The 20,092-nt window shown below is 47.6% G+C and overlaps 1 protein-coding gene across 5 annotated transcripts in view; it reads left to right on the top strand.

Moving 5' to 3' along the window:
• LOC134927186 (uncharacterized) overlaps positions 1-20,092 on the top strand; it is a 362,077-nt gene that overhangs the window by 302,499 nt on the left and 39,486 nt on the right. For all 5 annotated transcript variants that reach the window (XM_063921310.1, XM_063921329.1, XM_063921319.1 and 2 more), the window contains 2 exons: positions 5,956-6,078; positions 16,001-16,099. In XM_063921310.1, coding sequence (XP_063777380.1) covers positions 5,956-6,078; positions 16,001-16,099 — 222 coding nt within the window. The remainder of the gene's footprint in view (positions 1-5,955; positions 6,079-16,000; positions 16,100-20,092) is intronic.

Raw genomic sequence — 20,092 nt, 5'->3', positions numbered from 1 at the left:
ACGCAGCGCAATATATGAGAGAAGCTGCGAGTGATATTGGGCTGTTGGGTTCAAGAGCCAATGCCATGAAGATCTCTGTTAGACGGTCCCTGTGGGCCTGCCAAGGGACAAAGGTGAAGTTTTATTTTGGGAGGGCCTCGCGGATCTGGTAACCACAGCGACCGCGGGTAAATCTACTCTTTTGCCTTATGTTCTCCCACAGGAAAAGAAAACACGGCAATATCAAATGCAGTCCCTTCGGTTGCATAAGTTCTGTAGTTCCCAGGGACAAAATGTCCACCCCGTCCTCTACAAATGCCACTACATGACGCGGGGGCTCCGCTGAGGGAGTCCGGGCCGGTGGGGGCACATCTTCGACTCTTCAGACAAGTCTGGGTTCAGTCGGACTTGGATCCTTGGGCGGTAAAAAATTGTATCCCAGGGATGTAAATTAGAATTCGAAGATGTGCCTCCTCACCGATTTTTCAAATCGGTCTTGCCAGTTTCCTCCTCAGAGAGGAAAACAGTGGCAATTACCATACAGAAACGGTATCATCACTATGTGATTATCAAGGTTCCCCTTCTACAGGGGAAGGGGTTTTATTCAAGCCTTTTTTGTGGTCCCGAAAACCGGATGACTCGGTCAGGCCCATTCTGAATCTAAAATCCCTGAACCTATATCTGAAAAGGTTCAAATTTGAGATGGAATCTCTCCGGGCAGTGATCTCCTGCCTGGAAGGGGAGGTTTTTATGGTGTCACTTGACAAAGGATGCATACCTTCATGTCCCCATTTATCCACCTCATCAGGCGTACCTAAGATTCGCTATACAGAATTGTTTTTCCCACGTCCAACACGTTCATGGCGGACATCATGGTGCTCCTGCGGGAGCAAGGTGTCACGTTTATCCCATACTTGGACGATCTCCTGGTAAAGGCGAGTTCAAGGGGGAAAATTATTACAAAGCGTATCTCTCTCCCTGAGAATACTACAACAACACGGCGGGATCCTAAATCTACCAGCGTCACAGTTGGTTCCAACAACTCAACAACAAGCCTCCGAGGATGGGGAGCAGTCACACAGGGAAACAATGTTCAGAAAATATGGTCAGGCCAAGAGGCTTACCTACACATCAATGTGCTGAAATTGAAGGCCATTTGCAACAGCCTCAAACAAGCGGAAAATTTTCTTCACAATCCTGCCTGTTCTAATCCAATGGTAGAAGCCACCAGGATTCTTCGTGGGCCGAAAAAGCATGTAAGCGCCCCGTCAGAGGTCTTCATTACAGAGGACACAATATCCATCCAGGAGAGTGGGGACTTCATCAGGAAGTCTTACAGTGGTGACAAGTCGTTGAGGACTTCCTCATATAGACATGAGGGCATCACGCCTCAACAGGAAGATTGGGACGTATTGTTCCAGGTCGAGGGACCCTCATGCAGCGGCGGTGGACGCCCTGGTGACACCGTGGGTGTTTTCAGTCGGTCTATGTGCTCCCTCCACGTGTTCTCATCTCAAAGATATTGAGAATCATATTACAAACAAGAGTGCAGACAATACTCATTGTTCCAGATTGGCCTTGAAGGGCCTGGTATGCAGATCTTCAGGAACTGATCTCAGAAGATTTGTGGCCCCTTCCTCACAGGGAGAACCTGCTACTACAGGGGCTGTACGTGTTCCAAAACTTACCGCAGTTACGTTTGCCAGCATGGAGGTTACACACCAAAGACTAGCTGAAAAGGGTATTCCAGAGAAAGTCGTTCCTACTCTTATTAAAGCAAGAAAAGATGTTACGGCGAAGCACCATCACCGTAACTGGAGAAAATGTGTCTTGGTGTGAAGCCAAGGATGTTCCTACTGAGGATCTCCAACTAGGAAGTTTTCTCCATTTTCTACAGACAGGAGTGGATATGAGCCTAAAGTTAGGCTCAATTAAGATGCAGATTTCTGCCTTATCCATATTCTTTCAGAAGGAATTGGCTTCTCTCACAGAAGTCCAGACTTTGGTAAAAAGAGCGTTACACATCCAACCTCTTTTTGTGCCCCCAGTGGCACCATGTGACCTTAACGTGGTGTTAAGTTTCCTTAAGTCACAATGGTTTGAACCGCTTCAAACAGTTAAATTGAATTTTCTCACTTGGAAAGTGATCATGTTATTTGCCTTGGTATCTGCGAGGCGGGTGTCCGAGTTGGCGGCCTTGTCTCACAAAAGCCCCTATCTGATTTTCTATGCGGATCGAGCAGAGTTGAGGACTCGTCACTGCACAGTAGTGCCACTACACCAGGTAGAGCCCCTTTTTACACATTACGGCAGACAGCGTCCCCTTTTTACACATTACGGCAGACAGCGTCCCCTTTTTACACATTATGGCAGACAGCGCCCCCCTTTTTACACATTACGGCAGACAGCGTCCCCTTTTTACACATTACGGCAGACAGCGTCCCCTTTTTACACATTACGGCAGACAGCGTCCCCCTTTTTACACATTACGGCAGACAACGTCCCCCTTAGACTGCGTCCCCTTTTTTACACATTACATTGCGCTCATATATTTATTTCCACTGGGTGGAAGGTGCACTCTCGCTGTAATAAATGAAGTCCGTTCATAAAAAAGACTTTTATTGGGAAAGTCCAAAAGCCTTATATGTCGACGTTTCGGTCCGTATGACGAACCTCTCAAGACTAATAGCTCTTTAAGTTAACATCGTTCATCAAATCTTAGTCATGTGTCTGTGAAAAAAATAAAGTATAGACAAATTCACATATACAGGGAACTACGCCTCCCAGGCCAAGTACCATCTGATAACCTTCCCATAGTATATTCAACTCATTAGATACACCATCTCACCAATTTCTAGTGTGTGTGACCATGCTACTTTTACATGAATCTCACCACCATCACCTGTGACAAAGCCACCCAAACTCATAGTACCATGTAAAACAGCTCACCTAAGATCAGATCATAGTCATCACAAAATTCCTAGCACAAAAAGGAATAGCATATCCGGACACAGTCTTAAAAGTCATAGATGTAGAAGATATAGAACGTACATCTAAAATTGAATATCAAACATGGATTATACTCATGGTAGACGAAGATCACTTTCTTTATACTTCAATGAGAACAATCTCAAACATACCTGATCAAACAGATCCTGCTACCATGATGCAGCTACAGGGTCACGATATACACGACGTGCTGCATAAATAACAACAGAAACTACATCTATATTTTACTTCAATGTGCGTTCAGTAAAAGGTAAATAGCACAAAGTATAACACTTACAGAGGTCGGGAGGAGAGCAAAGCGTCCCTGTGCTGCATACCAAATGACAGCAACGAGACTGCTATTTAAATATCCCGGACCGGAAATGGCCGGATACGTCATGTGCAACTCACAAAAGCTTCCCGCCGATATGTACTCACGGCTAGTGCTCCACGAAGGGCTCTCTAATGCCCCACAGACGCGGCTCTCTAGCCGTACATCACAATCGCCATCTAGAGTCTCTCACAACGACACCCGCAGTACTTACAACGCTAATCCGGCAGGACGCGGGTCGGAGTGGGAATTTTGAAGTGAGGGTATGGATATTTAAAGGGGTATAGTTTCCACTCCGGGGTGTGCTGTTGCCGACGTCAAAGGAACGTGAAAAAGGGGCGTCCTTAAGAGGCACTGGATGAGAGGGAGGACACATGGTGGAAGAAGGACGGAGGGGGATGGGGGGCATTGTGTGGGAGGAGGACATAATAGGGAGAGGGACAGAAGAAGGGAGGGATGCTGGGTAGGAGAGGGACATATTGGGGATTGGGACACAGCGTGGGAGAGGGTTGCAGGGTGGGAGAGGGACACCAAGTGAGAGGGGGGTGTGCAGTGTGGGAGAGGACGCAGGGTGAGAGGGGGGTGTGCAGGTTGGGAGAGGATGCAGGGTGAGAGGGGGGTGTACAGGGTGAGAGAGGACGCAGGGTGAGAGGTGGCGCAGGGTGAGAGGGGGGTGTACAGGGTGAGAGAGGACGCAGGGTGAGAGGGGGCGTACAGGGTGAGAGAGGATGCAGGGTGAGAGGGGGGTGTACAGTGTGAGAGAGGACGCCTGGTGAGAGGGGGTTGTGCAGGGTGAGAGGGGGTGTGCAGGGTGAGAGGGGGTGTGCAGGGTGAGAGAGGACGCAGGGTGAGAGGGGGGCGTACAGGGGGAGAGAGGAAGCCCGGTGAGAGGGGGTTGTGCAGGGTGAGAGGGGGGTGTACAGGGTGAGAGAGGATTGTGCAGGGTGAGAGGGGGGTGTACAGGGTGAGAGAGGATTGTGCAGGGTGAGAGGGGGGTGTACAGGGTGAGAGAGGATTGTGCAGAGTGAGAGGGGGGTGTACAGGGTGAGAGGGGAACATATACGTATGATGATTTTGAATTAATATTAAAGCCTACCAGACCACTAGGTGCACTGCATTGCTCTAGCGGCGGCAGGAACCGGGTGCACCGTGCACCCCCACGATGTGGGAGCCCGGTGGCGGCGGCAGGAACAAGAACAGTGAGCACCCCAAGTGGGAGCCTGGCAGCAGCAGGGATGAGAGCCGGCGCACCACACGTGGGCACCTGGCGGAGCTCCGTCAGGGACGGGAGCAGCATCTATAAGCGCAGCAGGCTGGCCACTTCCTCTGCCTCCTGCTGCCCTCAGCTACCCTGTCCTGTCTTCTATGCGGCGCTGGTGGCTACGAGTTTGCCTGTCAGTGCCGCGGGGATCCGGGAGCGCTGCAGCTCGGATCGGTGAAGATCCGACCTTTGGCGGCTGACAGGGGCGGCGTGGCATTCTCCATCTTCAGCGCTGCCTGCTCTTCTCTACTGCAGGCAGCGCTGTCCTGTGGCCGCTGCCTCTACCTCCGCCTACAGTGTCCCGGGGGGTGTTTTCCGCGCTGCTGATTTAACACCAGCATTGGGGGGAAAGGCGGCGGAGATGGCATGTACAGTACATTTTGTTGGTGGCTGGATGCGCCCCAGCTCATACTGCGCTGTGTGCCTTGCACACAGCGCACATACCAAGTACGGCACTGCCTGTGGCTACGGGTGACTAGGAGAATTCCAGGCCCCTGGTTGTAGTCTGGGCCTTAAAGTTTTATTTAGCCAGAACGGCTATGGTTAGGAAAACAGATGCACTGTTTGTCCTGCAGGCAGCCAACAAGGTTGGTGCTCCTGCTTCTAAGCAGACTATTGCTAGCTGGATCGGTAACACGATTCAGCAGGTTAATTTTATGGCTGATTTGCCGGTACCAAATTCAGTAAAGGCCCATTCCACTAGGAAGGTGGGCTCTTCTTGGGCGGATGCCCGAGGTGTCTCGGCATTACAATTTTGCCGAGCAGCTACTTGGTCGGGTTCAAACACTTTTGAAAAATTCTATAAGTTTGATACCCTGGCTGATGAGGACCTTGCGTTTGCTCAGTCGGTGCTACAGAGTCGTTCTGGAGCTTTGGTATAAACCCCATGGTCCTTATGGAGTCCACAGCATCCTCTAGGACGTAAGAGAAAATAAGATTTTAAACCTACCGGTAAATCTTTTTCTCCTAGTCCGTAGAGGATGCTGGGCCAGTGCGAAAACATTCTGCAAGACTTGTTTATAGTTATTGCATACTTAAGGGTTAAGTTACAGTTGAGATCGGCCTATGGCTGATGCTGTTTTTATTCATACTGTTAACTGGTTATTGTATACCACGTTGTACGGTGTGTATGGTGTGGGCTGGTGTGTATCTTGCCCTTAGATAACAAAATCCTTTTCCTCATACTGTCAGTCTCCTCTGGGCACAGTCCTAACTGAGGTCTGGAGGAGGGGCATAGAGGGAGGAGTCAGTGCACACCAATTCTAAAGCTTTACAGTGCCCATGTCTCCTGCGGAGCCGTCGATACCCCATGGTCCTTACGGAGTCCCCAGCATCCTCTACGGACTAGGAGAAAAAGATTTACCGGTAGGTTTAAAATCTTATTTTTTGGTTGTAGTTGAGAATGTTAATGGAAAGATCTGCGACAGAGGCTGTGAAAAACTGGGCTGAAATTCAAAGCAAAGTTACGGATGCAGGGTTTTTCAATCCACAATACAATGGGCAACATCCTGGTTATAAGGTAACGATTTACATGAGCAGCTACTGTATTTTCAACGAATCATGTTATTAAAACGTTGCATAGGTTTAACAAATTGGGTGCAGCCTAAACTGTACCTACTGGCCTAGGGCCCAAAACTGTGCATACTCATAGTAGCAATAAAACCTCTCTGTTGACATATTTTACAGTTTGTTTTCTTACATAATGGAATTAGGGGTTGAGTCTGTGTGACCGCCAGCTGTGAAAAGGTCGTCGGGGGGGCAGCATAATGAAGCCCCTCGCCACGCAGCGGGCTCGTGGCTTGCTGTGCTCGCCACAGGTTCTATTCTCACTCTATGGGTGTCGTGGACACCCATGAGTGGGTATAGTCCCTGTTGGTCGGCATGCCGATTGGCGGGCTATTGAGCGTTCGGGATCCCGTCTCCGGTATTGTGACCGGTGGTCTCCCGACCACCGGTCACGTAGCCACATCCTGGAATTAGAATACTCTGTAAAGGCAAATAAATAAAATAAACCATCCTTATTGTTTACAAGTATAAAAAACCATGCATAAGTATAAAACCCCCTTGCTTTATTTCTCAGAAAACGCCCCTTTATCTACTATTTATTATAGATTTGCACTCCATGGGGGCTGCCGTTTTCACCCATCACAAATAGGGGTAAATTTATCTTGCTCAATTTCACCCATGTTTGCCCAAGATTAAACACAGGATAGATCGATCAGACACGGGTGCTTTTTTAAAACTAAAACACAGGAATTTACTATGTTCCCGTGTTTTAGTTGATGGTGTATATACTCATGTTTGCAGCCTAACCATAACCTTAATAGCCGCTTAACGATAATTTTAGCCCAATCCTGATTGCATATGTCAACAATGTCAATATTATGTCCGTATTGACAGTGTTAACATTGACATATTTGTTGACCATGTTGACATTCTGTATGTCCGCATCCTGATTGGAACCCCTCCCACCACAATGCTCCAGAGTAAGAATATGGTTTATGGGACAATGTGAAACATAGTGGCTATCATTGAGCCCAAAAAGTTTACATTGGTTTAATCGGAACATAGTATTTTCTTCCACTCATGTGTAGGATACCTACATCCCAGTTTTCATGTGAGTTTTCTTCAGCAATACTTACTCTTTTGTTACCTGCTAATAAAGCAATGATTTGTAAATCTCCTAGGCTATTGCGATAGTACAGTCTGAATAGTTTCTCCATCTCTTCTGGTGTCCATACACTTGTGAGATATTAGGTGCTATCCTTCGATTTCGGCCGCATCTGTGAGAGAAATCGAAGGATTGTATGCACATTTAAGGCACCATGAGATGCGATGCTCGGGCACGCCACTCGAATGCCGCTTCTCATGATAGTATGTGCTGCAAATAATATTTCTCGCAACGCAGTGTGATCGCATGTTTTTTTAAAAACATGCAATATATCGCACTGCAATGTGCGATGGGTACCCGGGCTGCTCCCACTCGGCGGTGATGTGCCCATGACGTGATTACCATGTGATCTATCGCATGATCACATGGTACTCACTTTGGCAGTTCAGGTGCAATTTTATCGCACCTGAACTGGCAGTGCGATGCCCCGCAATGTCGCGTCGCAGGGCATCGCACAAGTGTATGGGGCCATTCCTCTTGGTGTCTTCTCTTACAAGTAGCCTACTCATATGTATAAGTGGTTAGATGTTGCTTTGTTCTTGACATTCTGAAAGTTGTGCCATATTCTCACTTGACAGTGTTGTAAAAGATATTAAGTCTTTGCGATCTTCTATCCATACCTTGAATAGAGATTTTAATTTTTAACCTTCTTTCAAGTTTGCTTTGGATATTCTTTGATATTTGTGATGAAGCTCTGGTTTGAAATAGATTAACCAAACATGAGACATCTCACAAACAAGTTTTTTTTAGTTAGTTTTAAATAATTTTGTGCACACTAACAACTGAATGCACATTGTTTTATATAGGTGTATTTTAGCACACAGATTAACCATTATTGTCACAGTGGTTTTTTTATTAATCCTAAGTAAGAATGCTGAATAAATGCAAATTTCAATGGAAATAAAATGTGAAAAATGCCAAAGACGTTAATACTGTACTTAGCAATAAGCAATATATCATGACTTGCTAGATATTTCAAAGCTCATTATAAATATTTTTTCATTTATAGGCATTGTGAGCACTGCAAACAGAATAAATGCACAAAAGTTGGTTATGCCATTTGCAATGACAAAATAGATGGTAACTGAGATTAAAATTCTTAGCTCTATAGAAACTTTGGGGCTGAGTTGGACACAGTTTACATCTAAAATGCAGATGCAAATTGCATCATGGAAAAATATGCAGTTGGCGCAATATGTAGTTAACTAAAAAAAAACAAGAGCAAAGGCAAAGGGTATTATATACAGTATGGTTGTCCTGAAGTCAGTGTTATTGTCATTTCTCTAACGTCCTAGTGGATGCTGGGGACTCCGTAAGGACCATGGGGATAGACGGGCTCCGCAGGAGACATGGGCACTTTAAGAAAGAATTTAGGATCTGGTGTGCTCTGGCTACTCCCTCTATGCCCCTCCTCCAGACCTCAGTTTGATATTGTGCCCAGACAAGCTGGGTGCTTTTCAGTGAGCTCTCCTGAGCTTGCTGTAAGAAAGTATTTTGTAAGGTTTTTTATTTTCAGGGAGCTCTGCTGGCAACAGACTTTCTGCATCGTGGGACTGAGGGGAGAGAAGCAGCCCTACTCTCTGAAGATAGGTCTTGCTACTTAGGCTACTGGACACCAATAGCTCCAGAGGGATTGCACACAGGATCTCACCCTCGTCGTCCGATCCCGGAGCCGCGCCGCCGTCCCCCTCGCAGAGCCGGAAGACAAGCCGGGTGAGTTTGAGAAGCAAGAAGACTTCGAAATCAGCGGCAGAAGACTCCGTTCTTCACATGAGGTAACGCACAGCACTGCAGCTGTGCGCCATTGCTCCAAACACTCCTCACATACTCCGGTCACTGTAAGGGTACAGGGCGCAGGGGGGGGGCCCTGGGCAGCATATGGACCTCTGGTGGCAAAAGTACTCATATATACAGTTGGGCCCTGTATATATGTATGAGCCCCCGCCACAAGAATATGATTTTTTAGCGGGACAGAAGCCCGCCGTCGAGGGGGCGGGGCTTCTCCCTCAGCACTCACCAGCGCCATTTTCTCTCCACAGCTCAGCTGAGAATAGGCTCCCCAGGCTCTCCCCTGCAGTACATGGTAGACAAGAGTAAAAAGAGAGGGGGGACACACGATTGGGCGCTAAAAACACAATATACAGCAGCTACTGGGTTAACATTAAGTTACTGTTATTCCTGGGTTATATAGCGCTGGGGTGTGTGCTGGCATACTCTCTCTCTGTCTCTCCAAAGGGCCTCGTGGGGGAACTGTCTTCAGAAAGGGCATTCCGTGTGTGTGTGTGGGGGGGGGGGGGGGGGGGTTTGTCGGTATGCTTGTGTCGACATCGCTGACGGGGAAGGCTATGTGGAAGAGGAGCGGGAGCAAATGAATGTGGTGTCTCCGCCGACGGCGCCGACACCTGATTGGATGGATATGTGGAAGGTTTTAAATGATAATGTTAATTCCTTACATAAAAGGTTAGAAAAAGCTGAAGCCTTAGGACAGTCAGGGTACCAACCCATGCCTGATCCTATGTCGCAGAGGCCGACAGGGTCTAAGAAGCGCCCACTATCCCAAATTGTTGACACAGATACCGACATGGATTCTGACTCCAGTGTCGATTACGATGATGCAAAGTTACAGCCAAAATTGGCTAAATCCATCCGTTATAGGATTATTGCAATTAAGGATGTGTTGCACATCACAGAGGAAACCCCGATCCCTGACAAGAGGGTACATATGTATGGGGAAAAGAAGCCACAGGTAACTTTTCCCCCCTCACGCGAGCTCAAGGAGTTATGTAAAAAGGCCTGGGAATCTCCAGATAAAAAACTGCAGATTTCCAAAAGGCTTCTTATGGCGTATCCCTTCCCGCCAATGGACAGGTTACGCTGGGAAGCCTCCCCTAGGGTGGACAAAGCTTTAACACGCTTATCCAAGAAGGTAGCCCTGCCGTCACAAGATACGGCTACCCTCAAAGATGCTGCGGATAGGAAACAAGAGGGTACCCTGAAGTCCATTTATACACATTCAGGTACCTTACGGAGGCCGGCAATAGCGTCGGCCTGGGTGTGTAGTGCTGTAGCAGCATGGACGGATACCATATCTGAGGAAATTGATACCTTAGACAAGGAAACTATATTATTGACCCTGGGGCATATTAAAGACGCTGTCCTGTATATGAGAGATGCTCAAAGAGACATTAGCCTACTGGGTTCTAGAATAAATGTTATGTCGATTTCTGCCAGAAGGGTCCTGTGGACTCTGCAATGGACAGGTGATGCCGACTCAAAAAGGCACATGGAGGTTTTACCTTACAAGGGTGAGGAATTGTTTGGGGAGGGTCTCTCAGACCTGGGTGGTCATTCAAAGTTGTTCGGTCTGTAATTTTCTTCGCATCGCAGCGATTTTCCGCTAATTGCGCATGCGCAATGTTCGCACTGCGACAAGTAAATTTGTTATGAAGATTGGTATTTTACTCACGGCATTACAAGGTTTTTTCCTCGTTCTGGAGATCGTAGTGTGATTGACAGGAAGTGGGTGTTTCTGGGCGGAAACTGGCCGTTTTATGGGAGTGTGTGTAAAAACGCTACCGTTTCTGGGAAAAACGCAGGAGTGGCTGGAGAAACAGAGGTGTGTCTGGGCGAACGCTGGGTGTGTTTGTGATGTCAAACCAGGAACGACAAGAACTGAACTGATCTTACTGGCAGAGTAAGTCTCGAGCTACTCAGAAACTGCACAGAGAAGTCTTTTCGCAATATTGCAAATCTTTCGTTAGCAATTTTGATAAGCTAAGATTCACTCCCAGTAGGCGGTGGCTTAGCGTGTGCAATGCTGCTAAAAGCAGCTTGCGAGCGAACAACTCGGAATGAGGGCCCTGGTCTCCACAGTTACTGCTGGAAAGTCTAATTTTTTGCCATATGTTTCCTCACAGCCTAAGAAAGCACCGTATTACCAAATGCAGTCCTTTCGATCACAGAAAAACAAGAAAGTCCGAGGTGCGTCCTTTCTTGCCAGAGGCAGGGGCAGAGGAAAGAAGCTGCACAACACAGCTAGTTCCCAGGAACAGAAGTCCTCCCCGGCTTCAACAAAATCCACCGCATGACGCTGGGGCTCCACAGGCGGAGCTAGGCCCGGTGGGGGCGCGTCTCCGAAATTTCAGCCACAAGTGGGTTCACTCCCAGTTGGATCCCTGGGCAATAGAGATTGTGTCTCAGGGATACAAGCTGGAATTCGAGGAGATGCCCCCTCACCGATACCTCAAATCGCCCCTGCCAGCTTCCCCCCTCGAGAGGGAGAAAGTCTTAACTGCAATTCAAAAATTGTATCTTCAACAGGTGGTGGTCAAGGTTCCCCTCCTTCAACAAGGAAGGGGTTATTATTCGACCATGTTTGTAGTCCCGAATCCAGACGGTTCGGTCAGACCCATATTGAATTTAAAATCCCTGAACATATACCTGAAAAGGTTCAAGTTCAAGATGGAATTGCTGAGAGCGGTCATAGCAAGCCTGGAAGGGGGGGGATTTTATGGTGTCTTTGGACATAAAGGATGCATACCTGCATGTCCCCATTTATCCACCTCATCAGGCGTACCTAATATTTGTGGTACAGGATTGTCATTACCAATTTCAGACGTTGCCGTTTGGTCTCTCCACGGCACCGAGAATATTAACCAAGGTTATGGCGGAAATGATGGTACTCCTGCGAAAGCAAGGAGTCACAATTATCCCATACTTGGACGATCTCCTCATAAAAGCGAGATCGAAAGAGCAGTTGCTGATCAGTGTAGCACTTTCTCTGGAAGGGTTATGGCAACACGGCTGGATTCTAAATATTCCAAAGTCTCAGTTGGTTCCTACGACTCGTCTGCCCTTCCTGGGCATGATTTTAGACAAAGACCAGAAAAGGGTTTATCTCCCGATGGAGAAAGCTCAGGAACTCATGACGCTGGTCAGGAACCTATTAAAACCAAAACAGTTGTCAGTGCATCACTGCACTCGTGTTCTGGGAAAGATGGTGGCATCATACGAGGCCATTCCCTTCCATGTGAGGACCTTTCAGTGGGACTTACTGGACAAGTGGTCCGGATCACATCTTCAAATGCATCGGTTAATCACCCTATCCCCCAGGACAAGGGTGTCACTCCTGTGGTGGCTGCAGAGCACTCACCTTCTCGAGGGACGCAGGTTCGGCATTCAGGACTGGGTCCTGGTGACCACGGACACAAGCCTCCGAGGTTGGGGTGCAGTCACACAGGGAAGAAACTTCCAAGGGCTGTAGTCAAGTCAAGAGATTTGCCTTCACATCAATATCCTGGAACTAAGGGCCATATACAACGCCCTACGTCAAGCGGAGACCCTGCTTCGCAACCAACCTGTTCTGATTCAGTCAGACAACATCACCGCAGTGGCTCATGTAAACCGCCAAGGCGGCACAAGGAGCAGAATGGCGATGGTGGAAGCCACCAAGATTCTTTGCTGGGCGGAGAATCACGTAAGCGCACTGTCAGCAGGGTTCATCCCGGGAGTGGTGATAATGTCGATATTATCTTAAACCATAAAGCTATACCTTTAAACACACCTTTACCATGGAGCTGCTGTGGTCGCTAGCTCACGCTACGTACTTCGTACGCTATTTGCGCACAGAGTCCCGTACCGTGTACGCACTCAGCGTACAAATGCCGCACTGTGGGTACAAAGCACACACAGCGTGCGCACACACAATTAATACACCTTAAAACCTTATACAGTTTGGTAATGTTATACGCTTTAAACCCTAGCAGGAAAGTGAAGACACAACACTGATTTGTAGTTGAAACCATAGGATTCTAAAGCCACTGTGGATTGTTCCAAAAGGTAAACAGTACAAATCATACACTACATGCTAACAAGATAAATCTAAACAGAATAATGGCTACAGAGAACGTACATACGTGAGAATGTTCGCAAGCGCAACCCGAGCCGGTCCTCCGCTGGTCATACAGATAGCGTTCAGAGTCTTGTGTGTCCAAGCCTGCTGCAAGCTCTCTTTATTCACTTTATCCAAAACAATACAATGGTCACTGTAATCCCTTTGTCTATTGGGCACAGTTGTACCTTTTCATTACGGGAGAGGTCATAGGTTGATTTGAAAAGGTGGGCTATGTGTACAATGTGCACTATTTGGGTTAAATATGTAATGTTCTAATAACCCTCTACGCGCTCACAAACTCCGCCGTAAATACCCATATCACATGCATGATCGCCGGAGCGATCCTACGCAAATTGCGGATATGTGCACGAACGGAGGACTGAGTGCACGAGCAGCGGGCATGTGCATGGGGTTAGTACAAGGCACATGTATTACAATATTTTTCGACTTTGACAGTGGACAACTGGGAAGCAGACACGACCTCCACCCGGGATTACAAGTCAGTGGGAACTGCCACAGGTGGACATGATGGCATCCCGCCTCAACAAAAAGCTACAGTGTTATTGCGCCAGGTCAAGAGACCCTCAGGCTAGTGCTGTAGATGCCCTGGTGACACCGTGGGTGTTCCAGTCAGTCTATGTATTTCCTCCTCTTCATCTCATACCCAAGGTGCTAAGGTTAATAAGAAAAGGAGGAGTGAGAACAATACTCATTGTTCCAGATTGGCCACGAAGGACTTGGTATCCAGATCTGCAAGAAATACTCACAGAGGATCCGTGGCCTCTTCCTCTAAGACAGGACTTGTTGCAACAGGGGCCCTGTCTGTTCCAAGTCTTACCGCGGCTGCGTTTGACGGCATGGCGGTTGAACGCCAGATCCTAGCAGAAAAAGGTATTCCGGATGAGGTCATTCCTACGCTGATAAAGGCTAGGAAAGATGTGACAGCTCAACATTATCACCGTATATGGCGGAAATATGTTGCTTGGTGTGAGGCCAGGAATGCTTCTACGGAAGAATTCCAGCTGGGCCGTTTCCTTCACTTCCTGCAGTCCGGAGTGATTTTGGGCCTAAAATTGGGTTCCATTAATGTCCAGATTTCGACCCTATCCATTTTCTTTCAAAAAGAGTTGGCTTCTCTACCTGAAGTTCAGACGTTTGTAAAGGGTGTGCTGCATATTCAGCCCCCTTTTGTGCCTCCGTTGGCACCTTGGGATCTTATCGTGGTGTTGAGTTTCCTGAAATCCCACTGGTTTGAACCACTTAAAACCGTGAAGTTAAAATATCTCACGTGGAAGATGGTCATGCTATTAGCCTTAGCTTTGGCTAGGCGTGTGTCAGAGTTGGCGGCTTTGTCACATAAAAGCCCCTATTTGGTTTTCCATGCGGATAGAGCAGACTTGCGGACTCGCCCACAATTTCTGCCGAAAGTGGTTTCATCCTTTCATATAAACCAAACTATTGTGGTGCCTGTGGCTACTACTGACTTGGAGGATTCCGAGTTACTTGATCTGGTCAGGGCTTTGAAGGTTTATGTAGCCAGAACGGCTAGGGTCAGGAAAACAGAGTCTTTGTTTATCATGTATGCTTCCAACAAGCTTGGTGCTCCTGCTTCAAAGCAAACTATTGCTCGCTGGATCTGTAACACAATTCAGTAGGCTCATTCTGCGGCTGGATTGCCGCTGCCAAAATCAGTTAAGGCCCATTCCACTAGGAAGGTGGGCTCTTCTTGGGCGGCTGCTCGAGGGATCTCGGCATTACAGCTTTGCCGAGCGGCTACTTGGTCAGGTTCAAACACTTTTGCAAAGTTCTACAAGTTTGATACCCTGGCTGAGGAGGACCTCCTGTTTGCTCAATCGGTGCTGCAGAGTCATCCGCACTCTCCCGCCCGTTTGGGAGCTTTGGTATAATCCCCATGGTCCTTACAGAGTCCCCAGCATCCACTAGGACGTTAGAGAAAATAAGATTTTACTTACCGGTAAATCTATTTCTCGTAGTCCGTAGTGGATGCTGGGCGCTCGTCCCAAGTGCGGACTACTTCTGCAATGCTTGTATATAGTTATTGCTTATATAAGGGTTAAGTTATTGTTGCATCAGGGGTTTGGCCTGATGCTCTGTTATTGATCATACTGTTAACTAGTTGTTATCACTTGGTATACGGTGTGATTGGTGTGGCTGGTATGAATCTTACCCTGGATTATCAAAATCCTTTCCTTGTACTGTCAGCTCTTCTGGGCACAGTTTATCTAACTGAGGCCTGGGGGAGGGGCATAGAGGGAGGAGCCAGAGCACACCAGATCCTAAATTCTTTCTTAAAGTGCCCATGTCTCCTGCGGAGCCCTTCTATCCCCATGGTCCTTACGGAGTCCCCAGCATCCACTACGGACTACGAGAAATAGATTTACCGGTAAGTAAAATCTTATTTTTTAATATAGTAATTTTCAGAGAAAATTCACTTCCTGATAAATTGAAGCTGACAAATATAATAGGTTCCCTTAAGGGCCCTACACACTTAAAGATTATCTGTCCAATCTGTCTGATTGGAAAGAAAATCTGGCAATGTCTGGGAGCAAATAACAATCAACCATTTGCTCCCAAAATCCAGAAAATGGACAGAAATAGTTGTTAAGATCAATTGTTTTAACGAAACAAACTTAACCAATTTGTTTGAAAGTCCATTTTTGTCTGTTGTCCAGTGTTTGAGAGCAAATAGTAACTTGTCATTTGCTCCCATACATTACCAGATTTTTGTTCCAACCAGAAAGATTGGACAGATAATCTTTAAGTGTGTAGGGCACTTTAGAATTCTATTTTAATAAATTTACCAAATAAAAAAAATGTGTTGTTTTTTTTTTTTTAACATTGTACTTTTACCTCTAGATCAAAATGTACAACATGTTTAGCCATATAGATGAAGATATATCCCAGATTTTTCAAGTCCTTCTAGACGACATACATTTTGCTCTTGATCGCTGCAAGGTAGAGTTTGTACATCTATTGAAATATTTTTTATAGAGCAATTAAATTTACTTTTGTATAGCATGGGGCACACATTGTGTCCTTTTACTTCATTTTCTATATGTATAGAGTTTTATCATGCCTTTGTGATTTGTTTGTAATTTGCATTTTTTCTTTTGTATATTTTGTATGGGTGTGTGTTTAATTTTTTAAAAAACTATGGGGGTCATTCTGACCCGTTCGCTGGCTTCTTTTTATCGCAGCCGAGCGAATGGGTACCCACTGCGCATGCGCTGGCGCCGTAGTGTGCCGTCGCATGCCAGACGGCCGAAGGCCATTGCTGGGCTGCGATCGCCTCTACCTGATTCACAGGCAGAGGCGGTCGCTGGGCGGAAAGGAGCGGAACGGCGGCATTTGGCCACCGTTTCATGGGCGCAGTCCGGCCAATGCAGGCGTGGCTGGACCATGCGGGGAGTGTCTTGCAGCGGCTGCGTGACGTCATACGAAGCCGCTGCGGGCCGGGAAGCGACGAGTAGCTCCCGGCCAGCACGCTAAAGCTGCGCTGGTCGTGAGCTACTCTGGAAGTGCAAAGGCATCGCCGCTTGCACTTCTGCGGAGAGGGGGGGGGGCGGCGGCACTGACATGGTGGGCGTTCCCCCGCATGTCAGTGTGAATGATCGTAGCTGTGCTAAATTTAGCACAGCTACGATCATCTCGGAATGAGGGCCTATACCCAGAGTCAATGCAAAATTATTTGCTGCTCTTCGAACACCCCCCCCATAATAGCATGCAATACCTTCCTATGTGCAAAAGATCCATCTGAAAACAGACATAGTTATGTAAAGACTAGAGCTGATAACTGTGTGTGTGTGTGTGTGTGTGTGTGTGTGTGTGTGTGTGTGTGTGTGTGTGTGTGTCTTGAAAGTATTCACAGCGCTTCACTTTTTCCACATTTTGTTATGTTACGGCCTTATTCCAAAATGGAATAAATACATTTTTTCCCTCCAAATTCTACACACAATACCCCATAATGACAACGTGAAAAAAATTTTTTTTTTTAGATTTTTGCACATTTATTAAAAATAAAAAAAACGTATTATTAACTACTTATGAATTTATTCCACTTTGGAATAAGGCTGTAACATAACAAAATGTGGAAAAAGTGAAGTGCTGTAAATACTTTCCAGATGCACTGTATAACGAGATTTATGGTAAGAACTTACCGTTGTTAAATCTCTTTTTGCGAGGTACACTGGGCTCCACAGGGAATGACATTGGGGTGTAGAGTAGGATCTTGATCCGAGGCACAAACAGGCTCAAAGCTTTGACTGTTCCCAGAATGCCTAGCACAGCCTCCTCTATAACCCTGCCTCCGTGCACAGGAGGTCAGTTTTTTGTTAACCAGTCCAATACAGTAGCAGGCAAAAGAGACGACAACTGTTAGTAGCCACATACACCACACTCTCACGACAGGAGAAAGTGTCAGCGGTTAATGCCATACCAACCCAAAGAAGCTAAGTGCGTCAGGGTGGGAACCCTGTGGAGCCCAGTGTACCTTGCAGAAAGAGATTTAACAACGGTAAGTTCTTACCATAAATCTCGTTCTCTGCTGCGGGGTACACTGGGCTCCACAGGGAATGACATTGGGGATGTCCTAAAGCAGTTCCTTATGGGAGGGGACGCACTGTAGCGGGCTCAAGAACCCTGCGTCCGAAAGAAGCATCCTGGGAGGCGGAAGTATCGAAGGTATAGAACCTTATGAACGTGTTCACTGAGGACCATGTACCCGCCTTGCACAACTGTTCAAGGGTCGCACCATGGCGGGCCGCCCAAGAAGGTCCAACCGTCCGAGTAGAATGGGCCTTTATGGTAGCAGGAGCTGGAAGGCCAGCCTGTACATAAGCATGTGCAATCACCATTCTAATCCATCTGGCCAGGGTCTGCTTGTAAGCAGGCCAGCCACGTTTGTGAAAACCAAACAGAACAAAGAGAGAATCCAACTTCCTGATGGAGGCAGTTCTCTTCACGTAGATACGCAGAGCCCGTACCACATCCAAAGACCGTTCTTTGGAAGATAACTCAGGAGAGGCAAAGGCCGGAACCACAATCTCCTGATTAAGGTGGAAAAAGACACCACCTTAGGAAAATACCCGGTACGTGTTCTAAGAACCGCCCGATCATGGTGAGAAATCAGATATGGTGAACTACAAGACAAGGCACCCAAATCCGACATCTGTAGCCTGCAGAAACAATATCTTAAGAGAAAGCCACTTAAGGTCTGCAGATTCAAGAGGCTCAAACGGAGACCCTTGCAACGCCTCCAGAACCACCGACAAGTCCCAAGGAGCCACCGGCGGGACATAAGGAGGTTGAATCCGCAACACACCCTGAGTGAACGTATGCACATCAATTAAGGTCGTAATTTTTCTCTGAAACCAAACAGACAAGGCAGAAATATGAACCTTGATGGAGGCCAGACAAAGGCTCAAGTCCAGGCATTGTTGTAGAAAGGCCAAAAGTTTGGCAGTACTAAACTTGTAAGAGTCATGATTGTTAGATGCGCACCAAGCAAAGTAAGAATTCCAGACCCTATGATAAATCCGAGCAGAATCCGGTTTCTGGGCCTTCAACATGGTTTGAATAACCCGCCTCAAAAAATCCTTTGGCCCTTAAGACGGAAGCTTCAAGAGCCACGCCGTCAAAGCCAATCGGGCTAAATCCTGATATACACAGGGGCCCTGAACGAGGAGATCTGGGCGCTGCAGAAGTAGAAGGGGATGCTCTATCGAGAGACCCTGAAGGTCTGAGAACCAATGCCGTCTGGGCCACGTTGGAGCTTTCAGAAGTAGGATTCCTCCTTCTTCCTTGAACTTCCTTATTACTCTGGGCAGGAGTGACATCGGAGGGAACACGTATGGCAGCCAAAAGTTCCATGGAATTGCCAGTGCGTCCACGAACACTGCTTGAGGATCCCTTGTCCTTGCTCCGAAGACCGGAACCTTGTGATTGTGTCGAGACGCCATCAGGTCCACATTTGGAAGGCCCCACTTGTCCATGAGGAGTTGAAACACTTCTGGATGGAGGCTCCACTCTCCGGTGTGTACGTCCTGACGACTGAGAGAGTCCGCTTCCCAGTTTAGGACCCCCGGAATGAACACTGCCGATATGGCTGGCAGATGGCGTTCCACCCACTGAAGAATACGTGATACTTCCCTCATTGCCATGTGGCTTCGAGTGCTGCCTTGATGATTGATGTACAGCACCGTGGTGGCGTTGTCCGACTGTACTTGAACAGGTCTGTTCTGTATTAAATGCTGGGCCAAGTTCAATGAGTTGAACACCGCCCGCAATTCCAGAATGTTTATCGGGAGGATAGACTCCTCCTTGGTCCACCGACCAAGTGTTGCTCCAATGCCGTGCCCCAACCTCTCAGACTGGCGTCCATCGTCAGAAGGACCCAGTTGGAGATCCAGAAGGGACGACCCCTGCTCAATCGTTGGTCCTGAAGCCACCAGCTCAGTGACAGACGGACCTCTGGAGACAATGGGATCATTTGAGACCTGATCCGGTGAGGCAGGCCGTCCCACTTGGCAAGAATCAGCCTCTGGAGAGGGCGAGAATGGAATTGAGCATACTCCACCATGTCGAAAGCCGACACCATGAGACCTAGCACTTGCATTGCCGAATGTATCGACACTTGTGGACGAGATGGGAAGCATCGAATCCTGTCCTAAAGCTTCAGGACTTTCTCCTGAGAGAAGAACCACCGCTGGTTGTGAGTGTCCAACAATGCCCCCAGGTGCACCATGCTCTGAGCAGGGACCAGGGAGGATTTCTTCCAGTTCCTGAGCCACCCGTGGGCTTGCAGAAACTGGATAGTCAGATCCAGATGACGTAGGAGAATCTCTGGGGTATTTGCCAGGATCAACAAGTCGTCCAAGTACAGTAGAATCCTGACCCCTTGACGGCGGAGTACAGCCGACATTACTGCCATGACCTTGGTGAAGACTCGCA

This window comes from Pseudophryne corroboree, chromosome 1 (genome assembly GCF_028390025.1).
Source record: "Pseudophryne corroboree isolate aPseCor3 chromosome 1, aPseCor3.hap2, whole genome shotgun sequence".
Classification (NCBI taxonomy): domain Eukaryota; kingdom Metazoa; phylum Chordata; class Amphibia; order Anura; family Myobatrachidae; genus Pseudophryne; species Pseudophryne corroboree.
The sequence above is the reverse complement of the archived record's forward strand: the minus strand, read 5'-3'. Positions and strand labels throughout refer to the sequence as shown.